The sequence below is a fragment of the Cheilinus undulatus genome, linkage group 21 (genome assembly GCF_018320785.1).
Source record: "Cheilinus undulatus linkage group 21, ASM1832078v1, whole genome shotgun sequence".
Lineage (NCBI taxonomy): Eukaryota > Metazoa > Chordata > Actinopteri > Labriformes > Labridae > Cheilinus > Cheilinus undulatus.
The window spans coordinates 28,791,886-28,806,543 of record NC_054885.1 but is presented as its reverse complement, the minus strand read 5'-3'; the positions used below and the strand labels follow the sequence as shown (position 1 = coordinate 28,806,543).

The following is a 14,658-nucleotide window of genomic DNA, read 5'->3' as shown; positions in this document are numbered from 1 at the left end:
AGGGAAAAAGTGATAAAACGAAATAGAATCAGACAAGAGAGGCGGCAAATAACAGAATTAAAGAGGCAAACGGAGGGCCTTGCATTGTAAATATTAGAGCGTTTGATGGATTAGAGAGGAGAGCAGAGATAAACCACCACAGCGGAGAAAACATCCATCCATCATGTCTCCATCAGACATAAATAAGAGGGAAAAAATACAGGAGGCAAGATAAGACAAGGGAGACAAAAATGCAGACCTGACTCTGAGGTGGGCACTGCGGGAGTCGTTGCCACCCACTGAGGTCACCCTGCAGGTGTATGTTCCGATGTCGCCCGACCACGTTTGGGAGATGTGCAAGGTCCCGTCGGGGTCCAGCCGCAGGCGGGGCGAGGTGTTCACGTCAATCACAGAGCCGCTCTTCTCCCAAACATGCCTAGAGGTGTGAACGAGTGTATAAAAGAGTATTTAAACGATGTGTCAGTGACAGTTCGCTTTGTGTCAGGTCAAATAGCAAAACACAGAAGGTGCTGACACCGATGAAAAGACTTGCAAGTCTGATGGCGGAGTGATTTGAATTTGAAAACCATCACATATTCATACTCCACCTCTCAGCCTTGCATTCCTCTCCTTGTCACACACCCAACAGCACATATGGAACCCCCCCTCCAGCCCCAACCCAACCCCTCGACAACCCCATACACACGCACACGATAGGAGCTCCGGTGATTAATTGCGACTGTTCGGGCTTTCCAGCTAATCTCCTCTGTGTTGCGTTTAATTAAAGGCGCTGTCTGAAGTTATTACTCTGTTTACATATTCATCTGTTTACCCCGCGATCTGATCAATGCCGTGGGCCCACAGGTGACAGGCACTCTAATCACTGGGCTCCACAGACATCATTTTGCTCCCTCTGAGACAGATGCATGTATACACACTCTATCATGCTCGAGACGGTCTGAAGAGCGAGGGAAAGCGATGGACTAATTCCTCAATCAGGCTCTCTAAGAGTTTCAAAATCTTCCCATAGGAGGTTGTCTAAGGGTGGATAAACACCATAAGATCGCTCACAGATTTCATAAACTAATTAAACACGACAAGATACTTGAGCTAGTTTTCTAGACAGGGGTTGCATAAAGAAATAGTTACCATATAGTCTGTAATCTAATTTTATTTGAAATGGCAAGAGCTGGATGGCACCACTACCTTTGACACTCAGATCATCGGTCACACTGCAGGTCATATCAGAGCTAAAAGTAGTACAGAACCCAGATTTTACTCCTAAAACTTGATGATTTTCTACATTTCTAATGAAGTATCTTTGGAAACTCTGCAAATCAAAATGGTCTTGAGATTAATTACTCCAAGTAAAGCCATTTGTCTGCCAGATTCCATGTCTGTAATCAGATGGATCCATTTTTAGAAGCTTGGTGTTGGTCAGAGAATGACTGGACCAATCAGTGCTCTATTTGAGGAGAAAGAGATGATAGCTGCAGATTTACCTGTATTGAAAACTGGGGACAGCTAGCTAAATGGCTAAATATTGATATCAGATGGCTGGCACAAGATTTATGAGTCTGTTAAACTAATTATCCATCATGTTTTTATAAACACTGGCATAAAACCCTCGTCTCATGCTCCTTTAAAATTGTAATGAAGCCTCCTGCTATTAGTAGATTCAGTTAACTTGAATCTTTAAAAAGTTACAGGACTATAAAGAGAAAAGTAAAAGCTAAACAGAAATTAAAACTCAAATATTTTTCCATGTGACACACAGTAAACTTTTGGGGTCTGTTGGGGGCCAAAACTAAATGCAGTCTTCAAAATATTGATATATTTACATAAAAAAAGTCCTTGCATTTTGTTGTATTGGCTCTATTTATGCCATTCCTCAAAGCAGTTTCTGTCAGCAGTGACACACAGGGCCACATCACAGGCTCTCTGTCTCTCTTTCGCTATCTCATATGAGCTATGCAGGCCGTTTCCACCATGACCTACCCAGTTAGACGTGCAGTTTGGCAAAGCATGAAGTACAGGCCCATCACAAAGCATTCTGGGAAAACAATATTGCAGTTAGCATTAGCCACTAGTAGCATGAACGATAAAAAAACTGGATTGTTGGATTTACCGGAACTAAGTGGCTATGAATTATGCTTCAGAAGTTATTTAACTTTTAATAACCTTGTCTCTTTTCTCGTATACGACAACATCACTGAGGGCTAATGGCTGCTGCCTTACCGCCAGAGCTTTCCCCCGGCACTTCACCGGACATATGAGAAGCTTAGCTTTTAAAATGTCACAGGAACAGAGTGGTATAGCACTGTTTTGAGCCGGAAAATGGAAATAACTACATATACAAAGTGATTAGTACTTACATTAAACATGATATTAATCTGCAAAGAGGAACAAAGGTTGGCGGAGCTATCTGCTAACTTTAGCCACACTCTACTTGGCAAACCACCCTCACATCATATCCTCACTGACACAATGACCCTGTGATAAATTTGATTGTTTTCTGAACATCCCTACTGTTTAGTCTAGTGGGTTACACACAATTTAAACATGCTTTTAGCAGGAAAACAGAAATAGCCACCTTACTACATCCTTACTGCAAAGCTGTAAACAATGGCAGCCAGTCAAGCGTTAGCATGGAGGTAGCAATAGCAGCAGTTCTATCAGAAATGCAGAACACGTCTTTGATAAATGTTTTGGAAAACATTCACTCTTCTCCTGACCTGCTTTGGTGAGAGTTTGATTTACCAACTGGCTCCACTGATAGTGAACAATGATAACAGCTATCTGTAGCGTACTCCCCTGGACAGCAAACACCTTCCAGCTCAGTTATAATCTGGCAGGGGCCATACCAAAGCTTCCAACCTGACCCCCAAAAAGGCTAATAAATCAGTATAATGTATAGTTCCTAGGATGTGTTTTGTATTTGCATCCCTGTGGCTATTAAATTGACCTTAAAAATTATCAATATTGAAACAGTTTTATCAGGAATTACTTACATTTGACCTGTTACTCATCATTCAAGTCAAGAAAAGACACATTTCCTGCATGTCATCCTCACCAATCAGGACATGGCATTGTAGTGTCCAACCCAGCACAACAGACAAAATGAGCTCAAATGCTTCCTATTGGTTAGTTACAGTATAGATGGTAGGGGCTGATCTTATAGGTAATGTCTAAAATTGAAGGAAATACAAGCAATAATACTATAATGTTGATTAAACAAAGTATTTATTTAATTTAGCCCATCTGAATGTCTGGCTTCAACAGTGTCTGTAAATCTGGTCCATGTACAAATGTAGTAGATGACCCCTGTATAGATCATCTGATTTGCTCTGATTGTCAGGTAATGGATCCAATCCTCCTTAAAGTTTTTATTATTAAAGGATTCCCACTCACAATCACTGTCTTTGAGGTGTTGCCCAGGTGGAGGCAAAATAGATCCCATGCCATGGTGTTATGATGGCATGGCATCTGCATGCCTTGATATGTTAAACGGTCCACCTGGTGTGTTAGGTTCACTTGCAAATGAGGAGCTATTTGAAAAAAGAAATCAAATTAGAGCTCTGGTTACATTTACATTCCTTTCTGAGATACATGGTAAAGATAACCTGAGTCACTATCAATTAAATCAACCAAATACTCCAGGAAAGTTTCTTTGAAGATGTGGAATACATTAGAAGTGAGAGAAGGAGCTGGAAATAATTATACCTGAAAATGAGAAATCAGAGCTTCAAAGACATTCATCTCTACACAAGGTCCCCTCACTGGCAGGACCAATGCTTTTCTTTACTCAGTTGCCACAGTCTGCACAAGTATTGACAGTTTATCATATTTACTGTGTTTGGGTCAATAATGCTGCAGCTTGCTCGTGTTAATGATCATATCAGGAGCACTGTCAGCTATCAGTCCTGCCCTATAATTGTAGTTAAAAGAGTCATATTCTGCTCAGGTTAACACAATATTTAAAGACAGGATTAAGAGATGTCTATTCAGTATTGTTCTCTAAAGAAACAATAATGCATCTAACAGCATTAATCCTCTTTTTGCTCATCTCCGGGTTTTCTTTCTCTGATAGCGTTCTGTAGAAGTCTAACCCAGGCTCGTCTCTTCATCGGATAATACCTCCTGCTGAAGAAGAGCTTTGTTTCTTTAAAGAAAATAAAAATAAAACAGACTAAAACACAACATGGCCAAAGAGACAGTCAACATTTCTATAGTGTACAGCAGTAGAAAGCTTTTCTTGCACACCAGGAGGTTCCATAAGTGTGAAAGGGATGAATAGGACCATTCTGCATGAACTGCCTACATATTTATGTTCTTTACTGACTCCACAAAAAATAATAAAATAGAAGTAGCTGGAACCTCCATCTGCATGGGTTCATCATGTTGAAATTCTAATGTTGCTTCTCCATCTTGGTCTGAGCTACAGGGTCACCTTAAACTAAAGTGTTGTACTACAACTCCAATTCCAGAAAAGTTGGAGCACTTTGTAAAATGAAAATAAAACAGAATAAAATAACGTGCAAATCTCAAAAACCCATATTTTATTCACATATCACATGTTGTAACAGAGACACTTTACCGTTTATTAAAAATATTAGCTGACTTGATATTTGGTTGAGCAACACATCTCAAAAAACAAGGAACAGGGCCATGTTTACCATCACCTCTTTTGACAACAGTCTATAAACGTTTGGGAAGTGAGGAGACCAATTGTTGGAATTTTGAGAGAGGAATGCTGTCCCATTCTTGCCAGATTTAGGATTCTGACTGCTCATTAGTCCTGGGTCTTATTTGCCAGATATTTTGTTTTATGGTGTAGCAAATGTTTTCTATTGGTAAAAGGTCTAGTCGCAGGTGACCCAGTTCAGCAACAGGGCTCTTCAACTGCGAAGCCATGCTGTTATGATGGATGCAGTGTGTGGTTTAGCATTCTCTTGCCAAAATATGCAAGGCCTTCCCTGAAAGAGTCATTGTCTGGATGATCAAGCAATTGGCAGTAATGCAGCCTCATACCATCAGACATCCAGGTTTTGGGACTGTGCACTGACAACAATTGCAATGGCACCTCTCCTTTTCAGTCCTCAGGACACTGAATCCATGGTTTTCAAAATAAAAATCAGATTTTGATTCATTTGACCACAGAACAGTTATCCATTGTGCCTAAGTCCATTTTAAAGGTCACATAATTTACTCTCTGAAGTTTGTTGGTGAACAAACACTTCAGTACAGCATTTTTGCATGTTTAAAAAAAACCCTCTGATTCAGTTCTGCTCAAAATGAGCTGTTTCTGTGTTACGCGGTTTGACTCAGCCTCTGACCCCGCCCCTCTCACGAAACTGATGCGACTCAATGGATGTGGCTGTCCTGATCCTCTGAAAGCAGGATCAGCAGAGGTGGGCGAAACTTTCTTCCAAGCAGGGAGGGCCATCCAAACCTGGGGGCAGTGCCAACTCCTCACATGACATCATGAGGGGAAAATCTGAGAATGGCTTGCTTCAGCACAAATTTTCTGACAGGTGGAGGAGGGGGGGGGTTCTGATTCTGCATATTTTTGCAAGAAAAGCCTTAAAAAATGTGAGCTTTAAATGACCGTTGGCCCAGAGAAAGCGGTAGATTCTGATGTCGTTAACATTGGGCTTCATCTTTCCATGGTACAGCTTTAACTCGCATTTAAGGATGAGCCAGTGTATTATTTTCAAACAAAGAATTATGGCTGTTTTAAACGCAGTGCCACCTGAGGGCCCCAAGATCACAAGTATTCAATACTGACCTTTGGCCATGTCCAACGTGCACAGGGATTTCTCTAGATTCTCTGAATTTTTCGATGATATCATGTACTGTAGATGGTGGAGTATTCAAAGTCTTTACAATTTTATACTGAGTAACATTTTTTTTATTCTCCCACAATTCTACGTTGCAGTTTGTCACAGATTGGTGAACATGTGCCCATCTTGACTCCTGAGAGGCTCTGCCTCTCTAAAATGCTCCTTTAATACCCAGTCATACTGATCTGCTGAATTAACTTAATTAGTTAGACAATGTTCATCTGAAACACCTGATATGTTTTCACATACTCTGTTGAATAAAATATGGGTTTTTCACATTGAAAATCACTGCACTCTGTTTTTATTTACAATTTACACGGGGTCCCAACTTTTTTGGAATTAGGGTTGTAGTTTCTGATGTTTTAAAACTAGAGTTAATAAAAATTTGACCAGTTTATTTTCCATTTTTTACTGTTGAATGCTGAAAATTTATTAAGTGATGTGATGTAAGCTCCTGTCTTGGCTAGGACTCCCTTTTTAAATCTCACTGGGAAGATTCCAAGTGAAGCAGAAAATAGAATAAAAAATAAATAAAACATATAAAAAATATATATAAAATAGTCCGAGCTGGCACAGCTGGATGTCATTACCTGACAGTGACACTCGGATCATGGGTCACACCACAGGTCATAACCGCCTTGGTTCCTTTGATGACACTCTGGTCCTGTGGCGGTTTCGTGATGCGAGTTCGTGCTGTGAACACACACAGAGGTTGTTATTCAGAGACTCTGTTTGAACAGCGGATTGAACAGAGCTTACTTACTGGACTCAGTCTCATCCTTCACTCAACGTCTTCTTGAAATAGGGTGAATCATAGAGAATTTCTGATAGGTGGAGTATTTTGCAAAGCTTTCAGGGGCTGATAATGTGAATTTAAGCAGCAAAAATGAGCACAAGGATGAGTCATTAGACCATGGACAGAAAATCTCGACAATGACCTCCAGAATCCAAGCTTCTTCAAGTAAACAAGTCATGGATTTAAAAAAGAAAAAAAAAAAGGAGGACATTTCTTTGTATTATTTTTTTATTTTTTCGCACAGCTTGGACTCAGACATTTTTGGTATTTTCCACATGTGCCAGACGAGGAAGAAATAAGGACACAAGGGGTTTGAAGACGGAACAAACATTATGAATGATGCGGAGAGAGTTTCTGCAATGCTCACCCCAGACAACCAGGTCGGCTGAAGCCTCATCAATGCCCCTGGAGTTACTGGCCATGCAGGTGTAGGTACCAGCGTCAGATAGGTGGGAAGGGCTGATTAGCAAGCTTCCTGATTCCAGCAGGGTGAACCTGGGCAGCTGGACCGAGCCACTAGCCAAGACACGCTCACCTGCAGGAAAGGGCGTGGGTGATTGATGGTATGGAATAAAAGATGGGTGGGAAAAGGAGGAGGAGGGATTAGGGTTATTGGAGAAATGTCAGGATAAACAAACAGGAGGGAAAGCAGTGCAGTTAAAGTAAAGAAGTAGAGCTTGTAGGGGGGAAATGCATATTCTGAATCCTATCCATAACTCTCGTCTAACTCTGACAGCACAGCATAATGAACCCCATGCTGTTTGCCCACGCACCTTTCTGCCAGGTGATGGCTGGCCTTGGGGCTCCTGAGGTCTCACAATGCAGGATGACTGACATGCCGTCAATCACGGCGCTGTCAGAGGGGCCAGCGGTGATGTTTGGAGCGATACCTGAGAAGGGAAAGTTCAGTCATACCCACACAAGCACGTGCAGAAACAAACACGCACATGCAAACAAAATGAGGTGAGACAGAGGTGATAATGAGGGACATAAACAGCTTTCTCTCTAATAAAGCAGACGGCAGCTGAGAGCTTAATAGACTTGACAAAAGGGGCGGCTGTCAGGTCTCATTCTCAGGGACAGCTCTGAGAATCTGACAGGGCACCCCCGTCTCTCTGCTTCCCCTGCACATTCTCTGATTCAAAAATAGCCGATAATTGCCCGAGCATCCAAGGTGACAAATCTGTCAATGCGAAGAGATATAAAGATAGATGGGTGTAGGAGGCAAGACAGAGAGAGGCAGAAAAGAGGATTAGGGAGCGAGAACAGTGAAGCGGATTTGAGAATAAAAAAGAAGGGAGGGAGAAATGAGCAGAATTAAGCAGAAGACGTGAAGATGGCTTTGAAAATTTTCCAAGGGGACGTACTAGTAACAGCTAGGTAGGTGTTTGTCTGGATCTCCCCTGCGAGATTGCGGGCAAAGCACTGAAACATCCCCGTGTCATCCGGCAGGAGACCGTTGATCTGTAGACTGCCTCCTACCAATACCCTGTACCTGGGGATCTTCACCGGGCTGATGGGCACGGCATCTTTATACCACACTATGTCTGGCTGTGGTGTGCCTGCAGAGGAAGGAGAGGATTAATTTCTTTCCTTGCCACAGTGACCCTTTATTTCTGTTTTTGCTCTTCACACAAACAACAGTAGGAAGAAAAACAAACACGGCTAACCTCGTGCCTGACAGGGGATATCCACTACCTTCTCCATCTCTGCGCTGATGTGACTCGGTGGCTCCTTGACGAACAGAGGGTACTCTATTTTGGAGAAGGGGAAAAAAATAGTAAAAGTCTTTAACACCAGAAAGACCATGGCAAACATTTTGACTGCTTTCCCCATTTCTAATACGTATTACTTCCTAAAAGTGTTTAACAAATTGAACTAAAGGCAAAAAAAAATATGATCACTTCTACCTAGGAAGACCACAGACAGTCATTCTGACTGCACAGATTTTGATACAATTAAACTGATACATTTTTCTCTGCCGTGGCAGCTGTATTTTGGCTGTGTGACAGCATTCATTGCTCTTAAAGCTTAAGCCGTCTATTGACATAGAAGTACCGATCTGGGTACATGGCTAAACAATGAGAGCACTGCCCCATTCTTGATGAAAACATTCTATTCAAATGAATGGTGGTAAACGCGGAAGATTGGGCCATTCACAATTTAAAGGTTGAATTACATAAGCCATACACTTTAACACTTATTGAGAGCCCAAATCTAAAAGCAAGTGAGTTATGCATGAAAATATGACATTTCAGAATAATAACGATACCAATTCTGTCAGTCAAACTGGTAAAATGATCCCATCTTGTGACCGGAGATGTCATTAACTGACATCACACACCTTATGTGTGTATTCTAACAATGTTTGATGATTTTTAACTTTAAAGGTGACATTAATACATTGGTGAATGTGGACAAAAATCAGTTAACAGGCAAGCAGACTTGATCTCCTGCCGTTACAGAGTGATAACTACCTTAAAGTCAGTAGAAACTAGAGTCGTTCCGATTCTGGTACCGGTATCAGAAATACATCCAATACTGCTTAAAGTGCAGGGATTGGTATCGGCGAGTTTATGCACCGACCCAGTACCATTTGGTTTAACATTATATTTTGCTTCATTTAGACATGCCTAATGTTGGCGCGGTAAACTGTAAACCAATTCTTCTCCGCTGCTGCAAAACACTGCATGGATGAGCTACCATTTTGAGAGCAGCGAAGAAGAACCAAAGGACCCCCTGCAGCAGCAAAGAATGGTGGCCACGTGACATTTTTTCTCTAAATGTGACTGTTAAAATGACTTCTAGACTGGTGGTGTCATACTCGACAAGAAGTCAACTTTTGAACCATAAATCTTTGCCTCTTGCTTGTTTTTTTTTTTTTGTTTTTTTTTTTCTCTTGAAGCTAGCCATTATTCCTTCCTGTTGACACAACTAATGCCTTTAAATCCCTTGCCGCAGCATTTTCAGCGAGCCTGGAACTCATGTGACTTTTGGGGACTTTAATGATTAAATCCTTACCAGTAATCCGGATATTGAACATCTTTTTTATTCATTTTAATCCATTATCGCTAGCTTGAATGCTAACTACATTGTTTACCCTTTGTGAAGGTCAGCCAATGGCAGGCTGCTCCATAATCACGTGTTGCTGCCAGAATAGAGCATAATAGAGAGAGAGAGAGCCTGCAATGCAGCCCCCTTTATTATTGTTATTTTAATATTTAGCAATAAAACTCAAAAATCAACAGAAAAACAACTTTAGGGTCATGGAGATGGTGTACATTATGATTCTTTGTGCTGAGCCATGTTCTGAGTCAAATATAGGTCTAAAATAATTTGCAAGTCTGCACAGTCAGTCCAAAAAGTTCACACTGGTATCAATTGGTGATCTTTACCAGCTGGTACCCAACACCTTGGTATCATATTGGGAAGGAAAAATGGTATTTTAACATCACTGGTATTTCTTCATGAAAAAAAGAGCAAAGAACCACACAGAGAGGTTTTCATGGTGGAACAGATGTTTTCACTCTTTTTCTGACCTGCTTAGGCATGAATTTGCTATTTCTACAGGTGACGTTAAGTTCTACTGAAAGCAAGTGTACACAATAGCAGCTACTGCTGGAGCAATTAGCTCAAAAAGCAGCCGTTTTATCAGAAAAGTGCCACATTTATCAAAACAAGACCAGAGAGCCACACTGAAAGTTCTTCTTGGCAGAGAAGACATTTTCACTCTTCCCACTGGCCTCAGCAGAAGTTTGATCCACATCAAGCACCACTGTTCATAAACTATGGCAGAGTTTCCTGTCAAGCTTATTTCACTACTGGAACTGTGCATGCATTGCTTTGATTGGCCTGTAATGACTATGGCAGAATGAATATCTGTCCAATTATCTTCTAAGAATTTTCTGAAAAGGCCTGCCCTTCCAAAATGATTTCTATGAGCGCTTTTCCAGATGAATGTGAAATATATCCCTGCAACGGATATATAAAACAGTCTGTCTAGTGTGTCAGGTTAGAGAAATCTCACAAAACATGCAAATTATAATTGACAAAAAACATAATAATATTCATAAATAATGATATTAACAACAATTTGTTTTTCTGCATTCCTTTCGCTTAGCTTGTAACATTTCTCACTGGTGAATCTTTCATTTGGTGAAACAATTTTCTGGAGAACTAATAGCTTTAACAACTTCATCACAAAAAACTGAGCAGATGACTGTGTGCTTTGAAGTGAAAATACTGGTTAAATTGATGACAGTAGGTGGTAACAGCACGGCTGTATTTATCTGGAAAGTCACGCCCAAGCTCTCCAGTGATCAGGACAACAATCCTACCCCCAAAATACGTCTTCTAGTATTCTTTGATCATACTTAGATATGATTTCACCATAAAAGGGGATCAAAATTGAATCATCATCAAATGAGACACAATTAGTTGTTATTTTCTTGTTCTCAGAGTGCTAGATATGTTTGATTACAGCAGGGGTAATTAACTCAATGTGCACATGGGCTAGCTTTATCTTGACAGGTGCTGCAGGGGCAGGACATTGAAATAAACTTTCAATGTACTATGGAATACTAAAATAATTGCAACCTTTTATAAATGGCCTTTAAAAGGCTGCAATAAACTAAAATCAATAGAAAAAAAAATATAATACGTTTCCATCCAAAATTAATGGAACTTTAGCCTTAACAGTGAGATCAGTCCCTATCACCTATACTACAGCCAACCACAAGGGGGCGATTGAGATATTTTAGCCACATTTTTCCTGGAGCCCTGGTGATGTCTATCACTGAGTTTGATGTGAATATGCTCTGTCGTGATTGGCCAGAAACACATGCAAGAAACAGATCTTCTGTGAAGATTCTCAGACAGGGAAACTGCCCTCTAAAAGAGCCTTATTTGGAACATTGATGAGAAAAAAAAACGTGGCTTTAATTAACTTAAGACTGATAAGTTTTCATTTGCCATCCCATGTTAATAAATACTTCACTTGTGTGCTTCTTGTTTGATAAGTCGCTAGAGCTCTTAGATTTAATAATCCTCTGGTGGCCGGATGGGAAGATGTGGGGGGCCTGATGTGGCCCCTGGGCCGCCAGTTGATGATCACTGATTACAGTTTGCTGTGGTTAATGACAAATAATACTGAAAATGTCTACATCACTTGGTTAAAATGTACATTTTCTGGTGTATTGGGTATCTACCATCAGAGAAAAGAGTTTGTAATCCTGCAGTCAAAGTGACCTCTCACGGTCTTTCTAGTAGATTTTAAATTCTGTCCTTTATAGTGTGAAAAACAGCTCACATATCATCAGATTTTTCATTTTTACTTGGCCCTTCTCCGGTAAATAAGCAAAGATAACGACATCACTTCATTACTGTAGTCTAAAATGGCAACAAAATGCTCTCTCAACATGGGAGTTTGCAAGCTGATGCAATATTTGGATGATTTAGACACAGCTGCTCTGTCAAGTTTGAAAGGCAAACTGCAGCTTATTTACCAAGAACATGCAGAAAAGCCCCAGCAGTCACTGAGGGGACGCTGCTGCTGCGGAGTGAAGCCTCACACTCGTAGTAGCCGCTATCGCTGACTGCAGGCAAGCTGATCACCAACCTACGTCCAAAATCTCGGATCCCTGTATTGACCACCACTCCGTCTTTCCTCCAAGTAATATTCATCTTGACGAGTGGTCTGGAAGAGGGAAAAAAAAGATGAAAAGGAGAAAAAGAGAGCAATAGATAGCGAGTCTGGTTTTTAATACTGATTCATATTCTGTTTCAAGGTTACAGAGCATTGGGGGAGCAATGCGATACATCTGTCATTCTGATTAAGTCTTTGAATTGGAGATAATAGTCAGAATTCAGGGCCGGGATGGCGCAAGATAGGGAGAACAGAGTGAAGCCTTGAATCAAAGGCAAGAATAAAGCCCAGGTGCAAAAATAATAGATGAACAAAATACTTTTCTATCATGTTCAAACAAAGGATTTCGAGATTCATTCAAATGGAATACACCAGACAGCGGCGGGAGAGATGGTGGGGCTGTTTTGATAATGTGTGCATTTGTATCTGCATCCCTTGAGTGTGTGAAATATTACCTTGCATTTGCAACACACTCCATGATCGCTTCGTTCCTGCCCATTGTTACACTTGTGTTCTTGGGTGGGATGATGATAGACGGGGCGATGGGGTCTGCAGGTCCTCCCACATCTATCACACAGAGGCAGAAGGAGAAAAAAAGTGAAAAATCTATAAACTCTATGCACACCTCAGATTAAGCTCGTGCATGTGCCTGATACAGCCAATTGAGCATGACCAGATCCGTACATGGAGAGTGACAATCTGTCACTATCACCAGCAGGTAGCCAGCACGCTATCAGCCAACTATTAACACCCCTGTCTTTACTTTGGATCCTTTTTCTAGTGCACACAGCGTTTCCTGAGCACGGTGTTAGCCCAGGTGTTAGAAGCCATTATGTAGCATAATTGAGACAAACACAAAAGGCGATTAAATGCAGCACCATCACTCACGGGTTTCACGGAGCCTCCAGCCAGCCATCGATTCACTGCCCTCAATCAGTGATCTCTCTCTGAATCTGATCTCATTTTCCCCCACCTCCCCTGTGTACGGCTACTGGAGCCTGTGCGCTTCTATGTCTTTGACTGATTGTGCGTCTATACAGTGTTTTGCAATTGAACACTGTGCCCACGTTTTTTTTTTTTTTTTTTCAGAGCTCCTCCAGATTAATAGGGTTCCTAATCCAGTTTTTATCATCATTGTTGTTATTTTGTGCCACATCATTGTAAATCATACCCTTTGAAGGCCATGTTTTGTGGGAATATCAGCAGTGAAATGACAAAGCTTCCTCTACAAACACCAGCTGAATGTGGGAGCAGCCCTCCTGGTGGGTTATTGCTGTTTGGTTCTGCTCTCCATGTGATTGCTTCATTCAAGTCTCCAGTGCTTTGGCTGTGGAGTTTCCAATCATGATTTCAATTGCACCAACATTCCACCAACCCCATTCAACACAATAAATGAAAAATGCGCTATAAAAATGTTTTTTTAATGAGTGACTAAACACTCAGACAACCTTTTCAGATGAAGACCTGTGCAAGGACACCATGTGGATGGAAGTATTCGGCCACACCTATTGCTTATTGAACTCAGGTGTTTCAATCAGACCTGTTGCCATGTGTGTATAAAATCAAGCACCAAGCCCTGCAGTCTCCATTTGCAAAAGTCTGTGCTACAAAAGGGGTCATTCTGAAGAGCTCAGTGACTTCAGGCATGGTACTATGATGGATTCCACTTTTGCAGTGAGACGGTTTGTAAAATTTTAACCAAGCAGGATTTTCCACAGTCAACTGTAATGAATATTATTAGAAAGTTGAAGCATTTAGGAACAGCAACACCTCAGCCATGAAGTAGAGGACCACATAAAATCAAAGCATGGGGTCAGTGAATACTTCATTCACGTGGTGCATAAGAGTTGCCAACACTCTATGGCTGAACAGTTCTGAACTTCCACTGATGTTAACGTAAGCACAAAAACTCTGTGGCCAGAGCTTTGTGGAATGGGATGGTGTAAAGCTCACAGACGCTCGACTGTGAAGCTTGGAAACATGCTCTTTGGCAGTCAGATAGATAAGTCTTGGCAAGTCTTGGTTTTGCTGCCTGATATGCAAATAAACGTGATTTTCCTCAAATCAATAGAAAAATATACAAACAAATGTCCTCTATAGTGGTGGTTCAAAACCTTTTTCCCCTTTAAGCTCCCCTGCTTGTATCTAGGAAAAGCTGATTCCAGGATTTGTGTAGAAAGGCATAAATGAGCCTTGAGTAAGGTTTCTTAAACTTCTTTACAGAAAAGACAGTAATTAATTTTGCCGCTTCTTGACCTGAAAAAGTAAATTAGATTATCAGAATGAAGATGATTCCTTGATAGATATTTTTAATGAATGAGAACACCGCCGCAAGGTAGGTTCCAGACTTGAAGTATGCTGTAGATACAGCTTTAACATTTTCATTGACATAGGTT

The 14,658-nt window shown here is 41.0% G+C and overlaps 1 protein-coding gene across 1 annotated transcript in view; it reads right to left on the bottom strand.

Moving 5' to 3' along the window:
* Positions 1-14,658, bottom strand: part of sdk2a (sidekick cell adhesion molecule 2a) — a 91,597-nt gene that overhangs the window by 58,329 nt on the left and 18,610 nt on the right. The window contains exons 5-12 of the mRNA XM_041777965.1: positions 12,718-12,829; positions 12,123-12,313; positions 8,289-8,372; positions 7,986-8,180; positions 7,392-7,508; positions 6,986-7,153; positions 6,413-6,515; positions 239-415 (exon numbers count right to left, since the gene is read on the bottom strand). Of these exons, the coding sequence (XP_041633899.1) occupies positions 239-415; positions 6,413-6,515; positions 6,986-7,153; positions 7,392-7,508; positions 7,986-8,180; positions 8,289-8,372; positions 12,123-12,313; positions 12,718-12,829 (1,147 nt within the window). The remainder of the gene's footprint in view (positions 1-238; positions 416-6,412; positions 6,516-6,985; positions 7,154-7,391; positions 7,509-7,985; positions 8,181-8,288; positions 8,373-12,122; positions 12,314-12,717; positions 12,830-14,658) is intronic.